We start from the raw sequence: 19,537 nt of genomic DNA on the forward strand, positions 1-19,537 counted from the left end.
AATATAGGATGCTTTTAAGACTCACTATTACTAACTCTACACTTATAAATGCTTTATTCTATGTAGTGAGGTTCAATATAATTAGTGTCAGGGTTTGCTTAATTTTGATCTTTTTAAATTCTTGAATTTTCAACACTTGAGACAGTAAAGATTTTTCCCATATCTACCTTGACATATTCCTGAATTTCCAAGGATTTTTATTAATTTTCATTGATTTCAAACTAAATACATGTTTCTTAAAAAGCAGGGAATATGCAGAGGAAAAATTGTATGATACTCAGAAAAGAAAAAGTATTCCCACTTAAATCAATATCATGAAACAACTTGGAAAGAGTGTTTTTTCATCCACACTAGCTGATCTGTTTCTTTTACATAATACTACTTTTTCAGTTTGTTTACTTAGAGAATAGAATAAAAATATAAGAGAGGGAACATCTGAGGCATCAACATGCCTATACTGGTTAAAATAACTCATTTTAAATAATGATTAGCACGAGAGGGAGGGAGGTGAGGGCTCAGACGGCATTAAAGATCTATTCTTCAAAGCAGCCAAGAGAGTTGCTTTCTTCACGGTTCATATTAAGCTGAGACACACCAACATGGCTAAATGAAATCTGTATGACAGAAATCTGTTTCAATTGCTTTGGGGCCTCTGTCTATTGGCCTAGGATTGTACCCAGTCAGCTTAGACTCTCTCTCTCAGACGCTCTTGATTTGAAGCTTCCACTTAAAGTCATATACATATACATATATATGTGTGTGTGCTATCTAGGCCCTGTCCACCGAAGTCTATTAGCAAAGAAACTAGATTGTCAATTTCAGTGCATTTCTATAATTCTTTATTAACATTTGGGATATGCTTTCAGATTTCAGAGTAGCCAACCAACCAAGTATAAATCAAATTAGAAAATGGTGAAGAACAGAAAAAACACCAGACTGAGGTTCAAATCCTGGTATTTCTTTTTGATTTTATGATCTTGGAGAAGTTATGAATATTCTTGAGTCTTAGATTCATCACCTGTAAAAAGGAAACCAAACTATTTGCCTCAAAGAGCATTGTAAGAACTAAATGATGTACTGCATGTCATAATATCTGTGTATTAGATACATACGTGACCAAAAAATGCCTACTGAATTTGGATCTATTCTGTATGGAAGACATGATTTACATTTCTGGGTTCACAATTTAAAAAGAAATAAAAACTTTAAAGATCAGAGGCAAAGACACAATTAAAAGGTTCAAAGATAGGACGTAAGGAATCAGTATCACTTAACTTACGGAAAGGAAAAAGATCACAGTTGTTTAACTGGCCACTTTCTGAGACAAAAGAACCAGAGAAGAGAGCAGGTTAAGATGAAGAACCAAGAATTTTGGTTAAATAAAAAAAATTTCAAGAGTACATTATTAAAAAATAGAAATCAGCAAAGATATGAAATATATGAATAAATAACTTCTAAAATGGAAAGATTACATCAATGTGTAATGGTGATCTTATCTGAAGACTAAGAAATTTCTCAAATCCATTCTAAACTGTGAATTGCAAGGAGATGTAGGAAAAGCTAGCAATCAAGAAACAAAAGTTCTTAGTTGCCCTTGCTAAGGTTTCATACAGCCACTTCAGTAATTTGGGCTTCAATTTCCTCTTTTGCAAAATTAGAGTCTTTGATTACAGTTACAAAAAAAATATGATTCTAGTTTAATATGGTTTATGGCTCACATATACAGCAAGAATACAGAAGGTAAGCCACAGGAATGCATCAATGATTACTTACAGCGAGGCACAGAAGTCTTACGACATTATTACAATGCAGGAAATAACTACTTTGATATAATAAATACTATACCAAATAGTCTGAAATTTTTTAAGCAGCTTGACAACATATTTACAGCCAGAAAACAGCCTAACTGTCTAGGTCACTAATTCACAGAAGCATAGTCAAATAACAATTACACATTCTACCGTATGGTACCAAAATACCACGCTTACCTTTTGAAGACCTTTTTTTTTTTTTTTTTTTTTTTTTTTAAAGATTTTATTATTTCCTTTTTCTCCCCAAAGCCCCCCGGTACACAGTTGTATATTCTTCGTTGTGGGTTCTTCTAGTTGTGGCATGTGGGACGCTGCCTCAGCGTGATCTGATGAGCAGTGCCATGTCCGCGCCCAGGATTCGAACCAACGAAACACTGGGCTGCCTGCAGCGGAGCGCGCGAACTTAACCACTCGGCCACGGGGCCAGCCCCTGAAGACCATTTTTAAAAACAGCATCAAGTATTTCTGATACTGTGTTTTGCTTATGAGAATAAAAACATTTTCATTGTTGGAAAATATAGAAATTAACGGTACGAAAAAAAGATGCTAAAAAGTGTTATGTTGTAGAGGGATTAACAAATACATTACTGGCATGCCAACCATGTACTCCAGATAAAGAAGATATGTTTTATATTCACCCATTAATAACGGTTCATCAAAAAAGCACTTGATGTTTTCACTTAAAAATTAACTCGCCAAATAGAAGCATTTTATAAAGTCTGAGACTTAGTGACTCAGAGCTGCTCACTTCCTCAAAGGAATCGAGATGACATACAATAAAACGTATGAACAATACATAACTTTGGACATCTAATTTATATACAAGCTAAATTCAATTTCCAATCTCATATTGTGACGCCTATAAATAAAAGCACATAATTTTGAAAGGTTTTCCTTAAGGTCACCAAGGATCTTTTATTGTAGTATGTGACCAGTAGCTGACTCATTTAATCTTATCATCAATAAATAATATATTTCCTTTACTTTTACCGGGGAAATTTTCTTTAAATTTGTAAATTAAAGGATATAAAACTGATTCTACTAAATTGATTTTTCAACTGCGAGTACATGCAGAAATGTCAATATGACTGGGAGAAAGAATAAAACAAAGCATCTGTGTGTTACCATAATCACTTTTATTCATTCAAAAGTGTCTAAAAGCCTTAAAATCTTTCTCAAAATGCAGAGAGAAAAACATGCAAGTTGCAACCAAAGTGTGCATTCCATATAGTATTTTAAGAACATATTTCTCTTTTTTGAAGGACACCGTCCTTTTCTTTCCCTTTTTTTGGTGAGGAAGATCGTTGCTGAGCTAACATCTGTGCTAATCTTCCTCTATTTTGTATGTAGGATGCTGCCACAGCGTGGCTTGATCCACACCTGGGATCGAAACCCGCAATCCCTGGGCTGCTGCAGCAGAGCGCACAAACTTAACCACTGTGCCACTGGGCGAGCCGCCTATTTTCTTAACAATAGTCATTCATATTCCAATTTCACTTCAATATTGTACAAGTATCTTTCTGCGGATTCTACCAGGCAATGTGAGAAATTCATTACAGAAAGAAATTTAACAATCACTCAAAGTAATTCTTATTAAATTTTACGTGAAATGAAGAGTACATCCACAAAATTACCTGACAAGCAATGTGCACGAGGTAGACCAGCTCTTTAGATTCACAGCCATTTTTCATTACTTCATTCTGTTCTTCTGAAAGTGAAAGCTATATCAAAGAAGCAAGGACAGAAGAGAAGGAAAGTCATGACTAATGAACAAGAATAAACTAAGCATTCAGTAATACTTGGACCTTCATATCAACTTAATGTTAAGACATGTCTTTAATAGAACTCTAGTGCTTAAGGCAAATAAAGAATTCAGAATTTAAAAAAAAAAATGTTTCCAAGAATTGTCTTTGTAGCTTATGTCTTAATTTAGATTACATTACCACAGTAAATAAAATACAATCATTCATGAGCAGGTCACCACTTCCATAACTTATGTAGCACATATGTGAAAGGAAGGCATTAAGGTGGGCACTGAGAGACAGTGTGACAGGTGGTTTAAAAGAGCTCAGGCTCTATTAACTGGCTGCCCAGAAGACAGGTTGGGCCTATAGACACGTTTTATTTCACTCTCACCATGAATTCACAGTGAATTCACACTGAATTTTATTTTCTTTTTATTTGAATCAGCAGCTAACACTTAGGAACTGAGTCATTTCATATGAAAAATGCAGATTTCTGCCTTCTTTTGAAAAAATCAGAAAATGGAACCACATTTTCACATGGGCAACAACAGGCTGAAGCTGAGAAGAGACCAAAACCCTTGTGTCAGGCACGTAGTCTCCAAGAGACTTTGCCACAGAACTGATTATATTTTCATGAAGTATCTAGGCTGAATGTTAACTATCATTCATCATGCTGCTTGATTTGTAATTTTTTCTTTCTGGTGAGGAAGACTGGCCCTGAGCTAACATCTGTTGCCAATCTTCCTTTCTTTTTTTTTCCTCCCAAAGCCCCAAGTACACAGTTGTATATCCTAGTTGTAAGTTGTTCTAGTTCTTCTAAGTGGGATGCCACCACAGTGTGGCTTGATGAGCATTACATAGATCTGTCCCCAGGATCCGAACCGGCACACCGTAGCCTGCCAAAGCGGAGTGCACAAACTTAACCACTCGGCCACGGGGCCAGCCCTTGTTATGTTTTTTGTAGCCTAATCACTTCTCTCATTTATCTTACAGACCTGCCCCATACAGGAATGTGAATTTGAAAACTCTGCACCAGAGACAGACAATCTTGAGTTCAAAAGTGTCACTGACTGGCTGTGTAATATTGACCTACCTACTTAATTTCTCATCTGGAAAATGAGGATGATATAATACCTATTTCAACTTTGTGAGAAGTAAATGAGATAATGCATTTAAAGTGTTCACCAAGGTGTCTGGCACTCAGTAAGTACTTAATAAATGTTACCTATCATTACAGTTAATATTATAAGAAATAAAAGGTTAGTGAAGATATAGTCTCCATTTTTGAAACCAGTGTCACTGGAAATATTAGGGGGAAAAAACCCTCCTGGTATTAAGTATGAGAAGTTCACAGGATAACGATCATTCTTACAGTGGCCAAAATAAGCCAGGTTAACTACAAAATCATAGTTTTCAAAGAAAGTGGAAGAATTAAGGGTGAAAACAAACCTAAATGAACTAAGTTGCAAAAAGTGATAGGACTTTCATGAGGCAGCAGAGACTCGTGGATGTGCTCAGAGGCCTGACAGAGATGCAGCAGGGTAAAGAATCTGCCATACAGAGTGAGGAGAAACAGCCAAAGCCTGAATGACTGACTGTGGACTGGAGTGATAACTGAAACTGCAAGGAGCACCTGGTAGCAGATAGTCAACACTCACCCACCAACTGATTCCACAAGGATTCCCCAAGTGTATTGGGTCAGTCCACCAAACGCTGGGGAAGAGCAGCTGAACTGAGAGAGATGAACCCAGCAAGTGTGTGGAATCTCCCCAAGCACGAGGCATCTCATCACTGGAGATGGGGAACAGGGCAAGAAAGACCAGAGAGGGCAGAAGAACTGAGAGATATCTGAGGCACTCAAGACATTCAACAACTGAAGGCTGGAGGTGGCACAGAAAAGCTGAGAGAAACCCCAAAGAGGCAACCCAGGACTTCACAGAATTTAAGGCAGCTACACACCAAGATCTGGGGTAGCATAGAGGGAAGAGAGGTCTCCTTTGACACAAAAAACTGGAGAAAGGACTACAGAACAAAGAACTAGCAACCACGTGGTAAAGAAGAGATAAAAAAAAGTCTGCATGCTCCCCTCAGTTTAGAAAATAAGTGGTTTAGCATTAAAGCACAAAGAGGTCTTCAGACATCTCACCAATTTTCAGTTTTCCCTGCTGAAAAAAAACTCCTGAACTTACAGTAAAAATATTCAAAAGTAATGATAAACTAAAGCTTCCACAAAGGCCAGAGATATATCAGCTACAGATCAGCTTAACTCAGCCCCCTAATCAAACATGACTAACATAATCTAACAACAATTTAATAGACTGGAAGAAGAAGGAATAAGTCCATCCTGGAGATAAATATTATTTACTTTAGCCTCTATCGTCTTTTATATAACATATTTGGCATAAAAAAATACAGAACACGTATAGAAGCAAGAAATTGCAATCCATGGTGAAGAGAGGAAACAACAAAATAAATCAGACCCAGAAACAGTCCAGATATTGAAATAATAAAAATAAGGTAAATTCACTATAATAGATATTCTAAAATTTAGTTCAAAAGATATATATAAGAACACATGGGAAACTCCAGCAGAGATTGAAACTATAAACATATTCGAAATAAAATGCTAGAAATAAAAAAGATGGTATCAGATATTAACAGAACACTGGACCCAGTAGATGAAAGGACCAGTGAACTAGAAAACAGGTCCATAGAGGGGCCGGCCGGTGGCATAGCAGTTACGTTTGCACGTTCTGCTTTGCTAGCCCGGAGTTCACTGGTTCGGATCCCGGATGCAAAGATGGCACCACTTGTCAAGCCATGCTGTGGCAGGCGTCCCACATATAAAGTAGAGGAAGATGGGCACAGATGTTAGCTCAGGGCCAATCTTCCTCAGCAAAAAGAGGAGGATTGGCAGCAGATGTTAGCTCAGGGCTAATCTTCCTCAAAAAAAGATAACAGGTCCATAGAAACTATCCAAGCTGAAATAAAAAGAATGACCAAAAATAACAGTACATTTGACATCTGTGAGAGAATACCAAACAGACAACTACACGTACAACTGGAGTAGCAGAAGGAAATGAGAGAGGGAAGGAGGCAGAAAAATATTTGATGACATCAGATGAGAACTTTCCAAAACTGGTGAGATATCAACCAACAAGTGCAAGAAACTCATAGATCCCCAAATAGAATAAATTTACAAAATCACTACCAGGCACATCATAATGACACTTTTGAACAACAAAATTAAAGACAAAAATCTTTAAAGCAGGCAAAGAAAAAAAGCATATTACATAAAGGGGAAAAATACAAATGACAGCTGAATTCTCACTAGAAACAAGAGATGACAGAAGTCAAAGAGAAACACCTTTAAAGTGCTGAAAGAAAAGACTGTCAATTCTATATCCCATGAAAACAACCTTTGGAAATTTAAGAAATGCAAACACATACAAATGACAAAAGCTGGGAGAATTTGTCTCCAACAGACCAGTGCAACAAGAAAAGCTAAAACAATTTCTTCAGGTTGAATGGAAATGGTACTAGGTAGAAGCCCAGGACTACAGAAAGGAATAAACAATACCAGATAGGGTAAATATTTAAGTAAACATAAAACACCTAAACTCTCAGAAATAACAGATGGCACAAGTTTGAGAATATTGTAATAGTTCTGAGAAAAGAAAACAAATTAACCTAGATTTTATTCATATCTAAACTATTAAGACAAAAAAAGACTTAAAAAAAACATTTTCTGGTGAATAAAAACTTGAGTTTCCACCAACAAATCCTCACTAAAAGGACTTCTAAAATAGGTACTTAAGAAAGAAAAAAAATGATTCCAGGGGAAAGAGCTAAGATGTAAAGCAGAAATACTGAGCAAAGGATTCAGCAAATAAGTACTGCATCTCAACAAATTTTAACTATTTAACAAAAATAATGATTAATTATAGGAGATAAAAGGATAGAACTGTAACCCTGCACAACACTAGCACAGAAAACAAGAAAGAGTGATCCCAGTTAAAACATTCTCAGTACTGGTTTGCCTGGGAGAAGGAGGGGAGACACTGGTAAACTTTAGACTGAAAATTAGTTATTCAGTTAAAATTTTAATGGCAGCCACTAAAAGAATAGCAAAACAATATGTAGCTTCCAAATCATAAGGAAGGGGATAAAATTATAACATGTCAATAACTGCAACAGAAATAAGGACTAGAAGTAAAAGCAATCTTCCCCAGCAGAACTAGGGGGCGGAGGAGAGGAAGGAAGGAGAAACAACCTCGCAGGGACACACAGCAGAAGCACTGTTCAAAACTACTGTAAAGTGAACAAAAATCTGCAGTCACCTGGAGCAAAAGATTATACTCAAGATAAAAAATGGACAGCTTAAAGCCCAGGAGGAAAAGCTGAGAAGAGAGGTTCTTCGGGAAATTAAAGCACTCAAAAGTGCCTGTGTATACTGGGGCATTCAGAACCCCAGGAACATGTCCAGGGCGGGACACATGCACAGAAAAACCTAGGATCCTAGGCGCTAACCTCTAACTAATCTTCAGGCCAACACAGAGCCATGAGCAGCCTGGCTAAGTGTTGAAGGAGGGCCCCAACACAACGGAAATGTGTAAGGACTGGAGAAACTGGCTTTTTGTTTATTTTTTATTTTTAGCTCCTGGCATTCAAAGAATTCCCTGACACAACACTACCTGAACACCAGCTAAAAGAAGAGAGACTTCAGGGAGTATCCAAGACAAGGAACACATTCTCTGCAAAAACTCTGGAAAAGTCACTAAACAAACAAACAACTTCAGTCTTTCACAAACAAAAACAGAAAACCTGTGGAAAGAGGTGGAATTTGATTTCCATGGTTACCATATTATAATATTCAAATGTCCAGTATGCAACAAAAAAAACCACAAGGTATACCCCAAAAAACAGGATGGCATGGGTCTTTCACAAGGAAAAAAACCCAGAAACTATCCCTGAGAATTCCAGATATAAGACTTAGTAGATTTTAATTTAACTATATAAAATATACTCAAAGGGATCAAAGAAACCAGAAAGAACTAAAGGAAAGTAGGAGAACAATGTATGAACAAATAATATCAATGAAAAGAAAGGAAAAAGGAACAAAACATAAATTTGGGAGACAACAAATCACTAGCTAAAATGAAAATTTCACTAAAAGGGATCAAAAGCAGATTTGGGCAGGAAGAAGAATCAGCTTATTTTAAAAAAGGGCAAAAAAAATACACAGAAAGAAAAAGGAATCAAAAATGTAGAAAGTGCCACAGGGACCTCTAGGATACCATCAGGAGGACCAAAACGTGCATTATGGGAATCCCAGAAGGAAAAAGAGAGGGACCGACATAAAGAGCTTATTTGAGGAATGATGGAGGAATAGAACCCAGACTCTAATCCCTTCACAAAAATAGTAATTAGCAACCATCCATACACAAGAATGCCTTAGTGAAAATCTCAGAACCTAGGGGGTGAAGCCAAAGCAAAGTGTTAGAGCAAAAAAAAAAAAAAGAGAGAAAAGTGGCATTAGAAGGGTAAGAGGAATGGTTTCATTTTGACCATGTTGCCTCTCTCCTAAACCAGTAGAGAATCACACTGAAAGAGAACCCCTGGGACTATAGTTTCTCCAGTGGGTAAAAAAGAACCCAAAATGGCTATCTACTTTCCCAGTGTTCAGGGGCAAACCTCAGGAGGCCCATCTCTGTCTCGCCTTATAGGGAACGCTTGGAAAACTGGCAGGAGTAGAACACCTGGGGTCATCTAGTAACAAAGAAGGGGGACAAGACAAAGAGCAAGCAGCCAATGGATCTTGGAGGTGGCACCATGTCTCTGCCAGCGACCTTGCCACAGAGCCCAGCCAGCAGCTCTACCTGATCAGAGAACCCAAACGGCACCCCCATAAGGCTAGGGAGTGCAGTCATCAGTTCACTCGGCTGAGGTCCCCAATCAACAGATCAGCCAACCACAGAGCACAGTCAGTGACTCTCCCCAATGGTGGAGCCCAGCCTACAGCCATGTCCAACTGCAAGGCACAGTTTGTGGCCCTGCCCAGCCTGGGAAGCCAGTCAGTGATCACTTCTCACCAAGTACAGCCAGCAGTCCTGCCCAAATGGGGAATCCAGCCGGTTACCCAACAAATGCAGAGCAAGATGTGTGCCTGCCCCACCACCATCACAGAGGTCAGCTTGTGACCCCAGAAAATGCACAGAACAGCCTTTGGCCTCACCTAATCACAGAGTGCAGCCTGCAGTCCCACATAAACACCAACTCCAGTCAGTGGAAACAACTGATCAGGGAGTACAGCCTGTAGCCACAAATGACCAAGGATGATTATAAAGCCTAGCCCGCAGCACTGCCAAATCACAGAGCACAACAAGTGTTTAGCTTTATGTCAGCAGGGAGGCCAGCAAGTGGTCCTGCCTAACTGTGGAGTCCAGCCAGCAATCCGACCTGACCTCAGATGGTGAGCAGCAGCCTTGCCCACCAAAGACTCCAGCAGTAGCCCAATCTTCCCAAGGATGCTACCAGCTGATCCATTCAAAATCACAGGCTTGGCTAAGCAGTAAAAGTCTTTCCCTGCCAAAATGAACCTGTAAAGACTGAAAGAGGTGACCACTTCCTCAATGCACAGATACCAATGCAAGGACACAAGGATAATGATGAATCAGGGAAACACAATACCACCAAAGGTAATTAAGAAAAATCCAACAACTGATCCTAAAAAATGGAGATATATGAGCTGAATGACAAAGAATTCAGAACAGTTATCTTTAAAAAGTTCAGTAAAATGCAAGAACGCACAGATAGATAACTAAACCAAATTAGGAAAACAATACATGAACAAAATGAGAAGTTTAACAAAGAAAAAGAGACCATAACAAAAAACAGAAATCATAGAGCTAAAGAATATAATGACTGCACTGAAGAATTCAACAGAGAGTTGTGACAGCAGACTCAAACAAGTAAAAGAAAGAATCAATGAAGAAGACAGGTCATTCAAAATTACCCAGTCATAAGAACAAAAAGAAAATTGAATAAAAAGGAATGAAGAAAGACTACAGAACTTATAGGATACCAATAAATGAGACAGCACATGCATTATTGGAGTTCCAGGAGGAGTAGAGACAGAAGAAGGGGCAGAAAGTCTATTCAAAGAAACAACAGATGAAAACTTCCCAAATTTGAGAAAAGATACAGATATTCAGGTACCTGAAGCCCAAATGTCCCCAAACATACTCAAGCCAAAGAGGACTTCACCATGACGCATTATAATCAAACAAAGAGAGAACTTTGAAAGCAGGAAGAGAAAAGGGACTCTTCACATACAAGGGAACTCCCTTAAGGCTATCAGCATATTTAGCAGCAGAAACTTTGCAGGCCAGGAGACAGTGAGGTGATATGTTCAAAGCACTGAAAGGAAAAAACTGCCAAATAAGAATACACAATACCTTGCAAAGCTGCCATCAGAAATAAAGGTGAGATAAAGACTCCTAAATTAATAATAGCTGAGAGAGTTCATCACTAGATATACATTATAAGAAATTCTAAAGGGAGTTCTTCAAGTTGAAATAAAAAGGTACTAAACAACAAAGTAAAAACATATAAACGTATAAAACTCATCAGTAAAGGTAAATATACTCAAAACCAGAATTCTCTAATATTGTAATGAAGGTATGTAAATCACTTTTAGCTCTACTACAAAAGTTAAAAAACAAACATTACTATAACTAAAATAATTTTTAAATGGATACACAACATAAAAATATGTAAATGGTAACATCAATAACCTAAGTGAGAGGGAGGAAAGAAGTATGGGTTTTCTATGTGATAAAACTTAAGTTGACAGTGTAAAATAGCATGTTCTAAGAACATTTTATAAATCTCCTGGTAATGACAAAAGAAAAACTTGTAGTAGACACACAAAGAAAAATGAAAGGAATCAAAGGATAAGGCTAATAATAGTTACCAAATCACGAAAGAAGAAAGTAAAAGAAGAAGAAGAAAACAAACGAATGACAAATCAAATCGAAATAATTAACAAAAATGGCAATAGTAAGTACCGACTTACCAATAATTACTTTAAATGTAAATGGATTAAATTCCTCAGTCAAAAAACAGAGTGGCTAACAAGTGATGTTAGCATCACAGCAGAGTGAGCTCTCCCTGTAAACTCTCCCCTCAAAGATACAATAAAAGGACATTCATATGCCAACACAGGACATCCAAATCACAAAAAGGATGCCTGAGAGACTCAGGCAGCCATACGTCGGAAAGCAGAGGTGCTGGAGCACCCCCTCTGATGTCCAAGGAAGTGGAACAAGGTAAGAGAATGCTTTTCCTCCCTGAAGGACAATGACCCTGAGATTCTGTGTGGCCTCCAGGAGGAAAGCGAGGAGGGAGCTGTGGCCCTCCAAAGGAACACCAGAGATCTCTGAGGTCCAGCACAGGATGGGTAAAAGTCCCTGACAGAAGTGGCTAGCTATCACGGAGGTGTCTTCACCAAGACAACACCCCAGGAGAGCAGATAGCAAGGGCAGAGTGAGAAGGCGCCAAGATTGCACAGCAGAAAAAAAGTGCCCCTCCCCCCTGCACAGTGCTCCAGCCCAGCACCTGGGAGCTGTCCCTGTGATTGCAGCAGGCTCAGAATATGCAGCTCTCTACCCAGTGGCAACAGGTGGAAGCGGCAATCAAATACTACCACAATGCAGAAGCACAAATCCATGCTGTCTAACAGTATGGAAAACTATATTGACTCTCCAGACCAGAAGGAAAATGACAAGGACTGAGAAACCAAACCTGAAAACACAGAAATCTGTAACCTAAGTGACAGAGAATTAAACAGTTATTATTAAAAGCCTCAATGAGTTAAAAGAGAACGCAGATAGACAATTTAATGAGTTCAGGAGCTACTTCACAACAGAGATTCAAACTATAAAGAAATATTGGAGATGAAAAACAATGGATGAGATAAAGCAGACTTTGGATTCCCTGAACAAAAGAGCTGAGATCAAGGAGGAATTAATCAGCAACAGTGAGGTCAGGAATATAGAAATGCTTCAGATAGAGGAGGAGAGAGAACTAAGACTACAAAGAAATGAAGAAATTCTCTGAGAAATATCCAACTCAATTAGGAAATGTAACATAAGGATTATATATTCCAGAGGGAAAAGAGAAGGAGAATGGAGCAGAAAGCTTGTTCAAAGAAATAATAGCAGAGAACTTCCCAAACCTTAGGAAGGACATGGAAATCCATGTGAAAGAAGCCACCAGATCTCCTAAGTATGTCAATGTATAATGACCTACTGCAAGGCATACAGTAGTCAAGCTAGCAAAAGTCAATGACAAAGAAAAAATATTAAGGGCAGCAAGGCAAAAAAAAATAACTTACAAAGGAACCCCTATCAGGCTTTCAGCCTATTTCTCAGAAGAAATCTTACAGGCTAGGAGAAGAGTGGAATGATATATTCAAATCTCCGAAAGACAAAAACTTTCAGCCAAGAATACTCTATCAAGTGAAAATATCTTTAGATATTATGGAGAAATAAAAACTTTCCCAGATAAACAAAACCTAAGGGAGTTCATCCTCACAAGACCCCCACTACAAGAAATCCTCAAGAAGGCCTTCATATGTGAAAAAAAAAGAACAAAGGGGTTACAAAGCCCTGAGTAAGGAGATATATAGGTAGGAAAAAAACAGAAAATTGAAGCTGTACATCAGAACAGGTTAGCAAATACTCAGGCAAAACATTAAAGATAAAAGGAGGGAAAATAACAAAAACAAAGATAATCCTGTCATTTTAACCACAAACTCACAACACAAGATGGAATAAGATGTGACAAAAATAACTTAGGAGGGGAAGAGGAGAGGGACTGAATCACTCAGTGTAAGGAAATAAGAGGTCACCAGAAGATGTACTATCTCATCCATGAGATTTTGCATACAAACATCATGTAACCACTAAAAAAATACATAGAACAGAGACACAAATAATAAATAAGGAGAAAACTAAGAAATCTAGCATAAAAAACTAGGTGACCAAACTGGTAGTCCAAACCACATGGGACGAGAAACAAAGGAAATGCAGGAGAACCAGAAAATGAGCAATAAGATGGCAGCATTAAGCCCTCATATATCAATAATCCTCTAAAGGTAAATGGATTGAATTCTCCAATCAAAAGATAGAGAGTGGTGAGATGGATTAAAGAGCAAGACCCAACAGCTGCCTTCAGGAAACATATCTGAGCTCCAATGACAAACAGACTCAGAGTGAAGGGATGGAACATGATACTCCAAGCTAATTGCAAACAAAATAAAGCAGGTGTCGAAATACTTATATCAGAGAAAGTAGACTTCAAGATAAGACAGGTAAGGAGAGACAAAGAGGGGCAGTATATAATAATTAAAGGGACACTCCACCAAGAAGACCTAACACTTATCTATGCACCCAACACAGAAGCACCAAATACACAAAGAAACTATTAACCAATCTAAAAGGAGACATGAACAACACCACAGTAATAGTAAGGAACCTCAATACTTCATTCACATCAACAGACAGATGATCCAGCCAGAAAGTCAGCAAGGAAACAGTGCAATTAAATGCAAAACTAAACCAGATGAACTAAGTAGATATATATAGAACACTCCAACCAAAAACAGCAGAATACACATTCTTCTCAAGCTCTCATGGAACACTCTCAAGGATAGACCATATCTTGGGAAACAAGGCAAGCCTCAATAAATTTAGTAAGATTAAAATAATAACAAGCATCTATTCTAACCAAAAAGCTGTGAAAATAGAAATTAACTACAAGAAAAAAACTGAGGAAGGGACAAAGATGTGGAGACTAAACAACATGCTACTGACCAACCAATGGATCATTGAAGAAATTAAAGGAGAAATCAAAAAATATCTGGAGACAAATGAAAATATACCATACCAACTCATGTGGGATGGAGCAAAAGTGGTACTAAGAGGGAAATTCATCACAATATACATTCACCTTAACAAACAAGAAAAATCCCAAATGAGCAATCTCAAAGTTGACCTAACTGAATTAGAAAATGAACAACAAACAAAGCCCAAAGTCAGCAGAAGGAGGGAAAAAATAAAAAGAACAGAAAAAAAATGCAACTGAAACAAAAAAGATGGTAGAATGGATTAATGAAACAAAGAGCTGGTTCTTTGAGAAGACAACCAAAACTGAAAAACCCCTAGGTAGACTTGCAAAGAAAGAAATAGAGAAAGCTCACATAAATAAAATTACAAATGAAAGAGAAGAAATTACAACAGATACCACAGAAATACAAACGAATGTAAGACAATACTATGAAAAGCTATATGCCAACAAATTGGAGATTCTAGAAGAGATGGAAAAGTTCTTAGACTCTTACAACCTCCCAAATGTGAATCAAGAAGAAATAGATAATCTGAATAGGCCAATCACAAGTAAAGAGATTGAAACAGTAATCAAAAAGTCCCCACATGTCCAGGACCAGATGGTTTCCCTGGTGAATTCCACCAAACATTCAAAGCTGATTACATACCTATCCTTCTAAACTACTGCAAAAATTAGGGAAGATGGAACACTTCCTAACACATTCTACGAGGCCAACATCACCCTGATACCAAAGCCTGATAAGGACAACACAAAAATGGAAAACTACAGGCCAATATCACTGATGAACACAGATGCAAAATTCCTCAACAACATATGGGCGACTTGAATATGGCAATACATCAAAAACATCATACACCATGACCAAGTAGTATTTCTACCAGGGATACAGGGATGGTTGCCCATCCACAAATCAACCAATGTCATACACCACATTAAAAAAATGAGGAAGAAAAACACATGATCATCTCAATAGATGCAAAGAAAGCATTTGAGAAGATCCAACAGCCATTTAAGATAAAAACTCTTTAACAAAATGAGAATAGAAGGAAATTACCGCAACATAATAAAGGTGATAAACCCAAAGTCAACATCAAACTCATGGGGAAAAACTGAATGCTTTCCCTCTGAGAACAGGAACAAGATAAGGTGCTCACTATCACCACTTTTATTCAATATTGTACTGGAGGTTGTTGCCAGAGCCATTAGGAAGGAAAAAGGAATAAAAGTAATCCAAATAGGAAATGAAGAAGTGAAATTCTCGCTGTTTGCAGATGACATGAGATTATATATAGAAAACCCTAAAGAATCCATCAGAAAACTACCAGAAAGAATCAATAACTACAGTAAAGTTGTAGACTACAAAATCAACTTACAAAAATCAGTTGCATTTCTATACCCTAATAACAAACTAAAAGAAAGTGAACTCAAAAATACAATCCCATTTACAATCGCAACAAAAAGAAGAAAACATCTAGCAATAAATTTAACCAAGGAGATGAAAGACCTATACAATGAAAACTATAAGACATTATTGAAAGAAACCAATGATGACATAAAGAAATGGAAAGATACTCTATGCACATGGATTGGAAGAATAAACATAGTTAAAATGTCCACACTACCCAAAGCAATCAACAGATTCAATGCAATTCCAATCAGAATCTCAGTGACATTCCTCACAGAAATAGAACAAAGAATCCTAAAATTCATATGGGGCAAAAAAACACTCCGAATAGATAAAGCAATCTTGAGAAAAAAGTACAAAGCTGGAGGGTTCACAATCTCTGATTTCAAAATGTAATACAAAGCTATCATAATAAAAACAGCATGGTACTGGTACAGAAACATACAGACAGATCAATGGAACAGAATTGAAAGCCCAGAAATAAAACCACACATGTACAGACAGCTATTCTTTGGCAAAGGTGCTAAGAACATACAATGGAGAAAAGATAGTCTCTTCAATAAATGGTGTTGGGAAAACCAGACAGCCAAATGCAGAAGAATGAAAGTAGACCATTTTCTTATGCCACACAAAAAAAACAAACTCAAAATGGATCACAGACTTGAAGGTAAGACCTGAAACTGTAAAACTTCTGGAAGAAAATATAGGTAGTATACTCTTTGACAGTGATCTTTTTTTAAATTTTATTTTATTTTTCTTATTTTTATTTATTTTTACTTTTTTCAGATGTACATATTTCGAATTCTCTGTACATTACATCGTGTTCACCACCCGAACACTAATTATAGTCGATCCCCTCACATGTGAGCCTAATCACCCCTTTTGCCCACCCCCCTCCCCCCTTCCCCAATGGTAACCACCAGTCCAATCTCCAATGCTATGTGTTTTTCTGGTCGTTGTTTCTATCTTCTACTTATGAGTGAGATCATATGGTATTTGACTTTCTCCCTCTGACTTATTTCACTCAGCATAATACCCTCAAGGTCCATCCATGTTGTCACAAATGGCCGGATTTCGTCATTTCCTATGGCTGAGCAGTATTCCATTGTGTATAAATACCACATCTTCTTTATCCATTCGTCCCTTGATGGGTACCTAGGCTGCTTCCAAGTCTTGGCTATTGTGTATAATGCTGCGATGAACATAGGGGTACAAGTATCTTTATGCATTTGCGTTTTCAAGTTCTTAGGATAAATACCCATCAGTGGGATAGTTGAATCATATGGTAGCTCTATTCTTAACTTTCTGAGGATACTCCATACTGCTTTCCATACAGGCTGCATCAGTTTACACTCCCACTGGCAGTGTACAAGGGTTCCCTTCTCTCCACATCCTCTCCAACATTTGCTGTTTGTTGTCTTGTTAATCATAGCCATTCTGACCGGAGGGAGGTGATACCTCATTGAAGTTTTGATTTGCATTTCCCTGATAGCTAATGATGTTGAGCATCTTTTCATGTACCTGTTGGCCATCTGTATATCTTCTCTGGAGAAATCTCTGTTCAGATCCTTTGCCCATTTTTAACTGGATGGCTGGTTTTTTTGTTGTTGAGCTGTATGAGTTCTTTGTATATTTTGGATATTAACACCTTATCTGATATATGGTTTGCAAATATCTTCTCCCAATTGTTAGGTTGTCTTTCCATTTTGTTGATGGTTTCCTTTACTGTGCAGAAGCTTTTTAGTTTGATGTAGTCCCATTTGTTCATTTTTTCTTTTGCTTCCCTTGCCCAATCAAGACATGGGACTTGAAAATATGCTGCTAAGACTGATGTCAAAGAGCGTACTGCCTATGTTTTCTTCTAGAAGTCTCATGGTTTTGGGTCTTCCATTCAAGTCTTTAATCCATTTTGAGTTGAGTTTTGTGCATTATGTAAGGGAATGGTCTATTTTCATTCTTTTGCATGTGGCTATTCAGTTTTCCCAACACGATTTATTGAAGAGACTATCCTTCCCCAATTGTATGCTCTTGGCTCCCTTGTCGAATATTAGCTGTCCATAAATGTGTGGGTTTACTTCTGGGCTTTCGATTCTGTTCCACTGATCTGTGTGTCTGTTTTTGTGCCAGTACCATGCTGTTTTGGTTACTATGGCTTTGTAGTATATTTTGAAATCAGGGAGTGTGATACCTCCAGCTTTGTTCTTTTTTTCTCAGGAATCCTTTGACTATTCGAGGTCTTGTGTTACTCCATATAAATTTTAGGATTCTTTGTTCTATTTCTGAGAAAAATGTTGTTGGAACTTTGCTAGAGATTGCGTTGAATCTATAGATTGCTTTAGGAAGCATGGACATTTTAACAATGTTAATTCTTCCAATCCAAGAGCACGGAATATCTTTCCATTTCTTTGTGTCTTCTTCGATTTCTTTCAACGTTTTATAGTTTTTGGTGTACGGTATTTCACCTCTTTGGTTAAGTTTATTCCTAGATGTTTTATTCTTTTTGTTGCAATTGTAAGTGGGATTGTATTCTTAAATTCTTTTTCTGCTACTTTGTTGTTAGTGTACAGAAATGCAACCAATTGTTGTACGTTGATTTTGTATCACACGACTTGACTGTATTCCTTTATGGTTTCTAAAAGTTTTTTAGTGGATTCTTTAGGGTTTTCTAGATAGAAAATCATGTCGTTTGCCAAGAGTGACAATTTCAGTTCTTCTGTTCCAATGTGGATCCCTTTTATTTCTTTTTCTTGCATGATTGCTCTGGCTAGGACTCCCAATACTATGTTAAATAAGAGTGGTGACAGTGGGCATCCTTGTCTGGTTCCTGTTCTTAGAGGGAGAGCTTTCAGTTCTTCTCTGTTGAGAATTATATTTGCTGTGGGTTTGTCGCATACAGCCTTTATCATGTTGAGGCATTTTCCTTCTATACCCATTTTAATTAGAGTTTTATCATAAATGGATGCTGTACCTTGTCAAATGCTTTCTCTGCATCTATTGAGATGATCATGTGATTTTTATTCTTCATTTTGTTAATGTGGTGTATCATGTTTATAGATTTGGGGAAGCTGAAACACCCCTGCATCCCTGGAATGAAGGCCACGTGATCATGACGTATGATCTTTTTAATGTATTGCTGTATTCGATTTGCTAGTATTTTGCTGAGGATTTTTGCATCAATGTTCATCAGTGATATTGGCCTGCAATTTTCTTTTTTTGTGTTGTCCCTGTCTGGTTTTAGTATCAGGATGATGTTGGCTTCGTAGAATCAGTTAGGAAGCCTCCCTTCCTCTTCAATTCTTTGGAAGAATTTGAGAAGGACAGGTATTAAGTCTTCTTTGAATGTTTGGTAGAATTCACCCGGGAAGCCATCTGATCCTGGACTTTCATTTTTGGGGAGGTTTTTGATTGCTGTTTCGATCTCCTTACTGGTGATCGGTCTATTCAAATTTTCCACTTCTTCTTGGTCCAGTTTTGGAAGGTTGTATGTTTCTAAGAACTTATCCATTTCTTCTAGATTATCCAATTTGTTGGCATATAGCTTTTCATAGTATTTTCTTATTATCTTTTGTATTTCTGAACTGTCCATTGTAATCTCTCCTCTTTCATTTCTGATTTTATTTATTTGAGCCTCCTCTCTTTTTTTCTTGGTGAGTCTAGCTAAGGGT

The 19,537-nt window shown here is 37.5% G+C and overlaps 1 protein-coding gene across 2 annotated transcripts in view; it reads right to left on the bottom strand.

Moving 5' to 3' along the window:
- Positions 1–19,537, bottom strand: part of ARHGAP32 (Rho GTPase activating protein 32) — a 320,326-nt gene that overhangs the window by 117,274 nt on the left and 183,515 nt on the right. For both annotated transcript variants that reach the window (XM_046685165.1, XM_046685164.1), the window contains exon 5: positions 3,446–3,532. In XM_046685165.1, the coding sequence (XP_046541121.1) occupies positions 3,446–3,532 (87 nt within the window). The remainder of the gene's footprint in view (positions 1–3,445; positions 3,533–19,537) is intronic.

Source organism: Equus quagga, chromosome 14 (genome assembly GCF_021613505.1).
Source record: "Equus quagga isolate Etosha38 chromosome 14, UCLA_HA_Equagga_1.0, whole genome shotgun sequence".
Taxonomy (NCBI): Eukaryota; Metazoa; Chordata; class Mammalia; order Perissodactyla; family Equidae; genus Equus; species Equus quagga.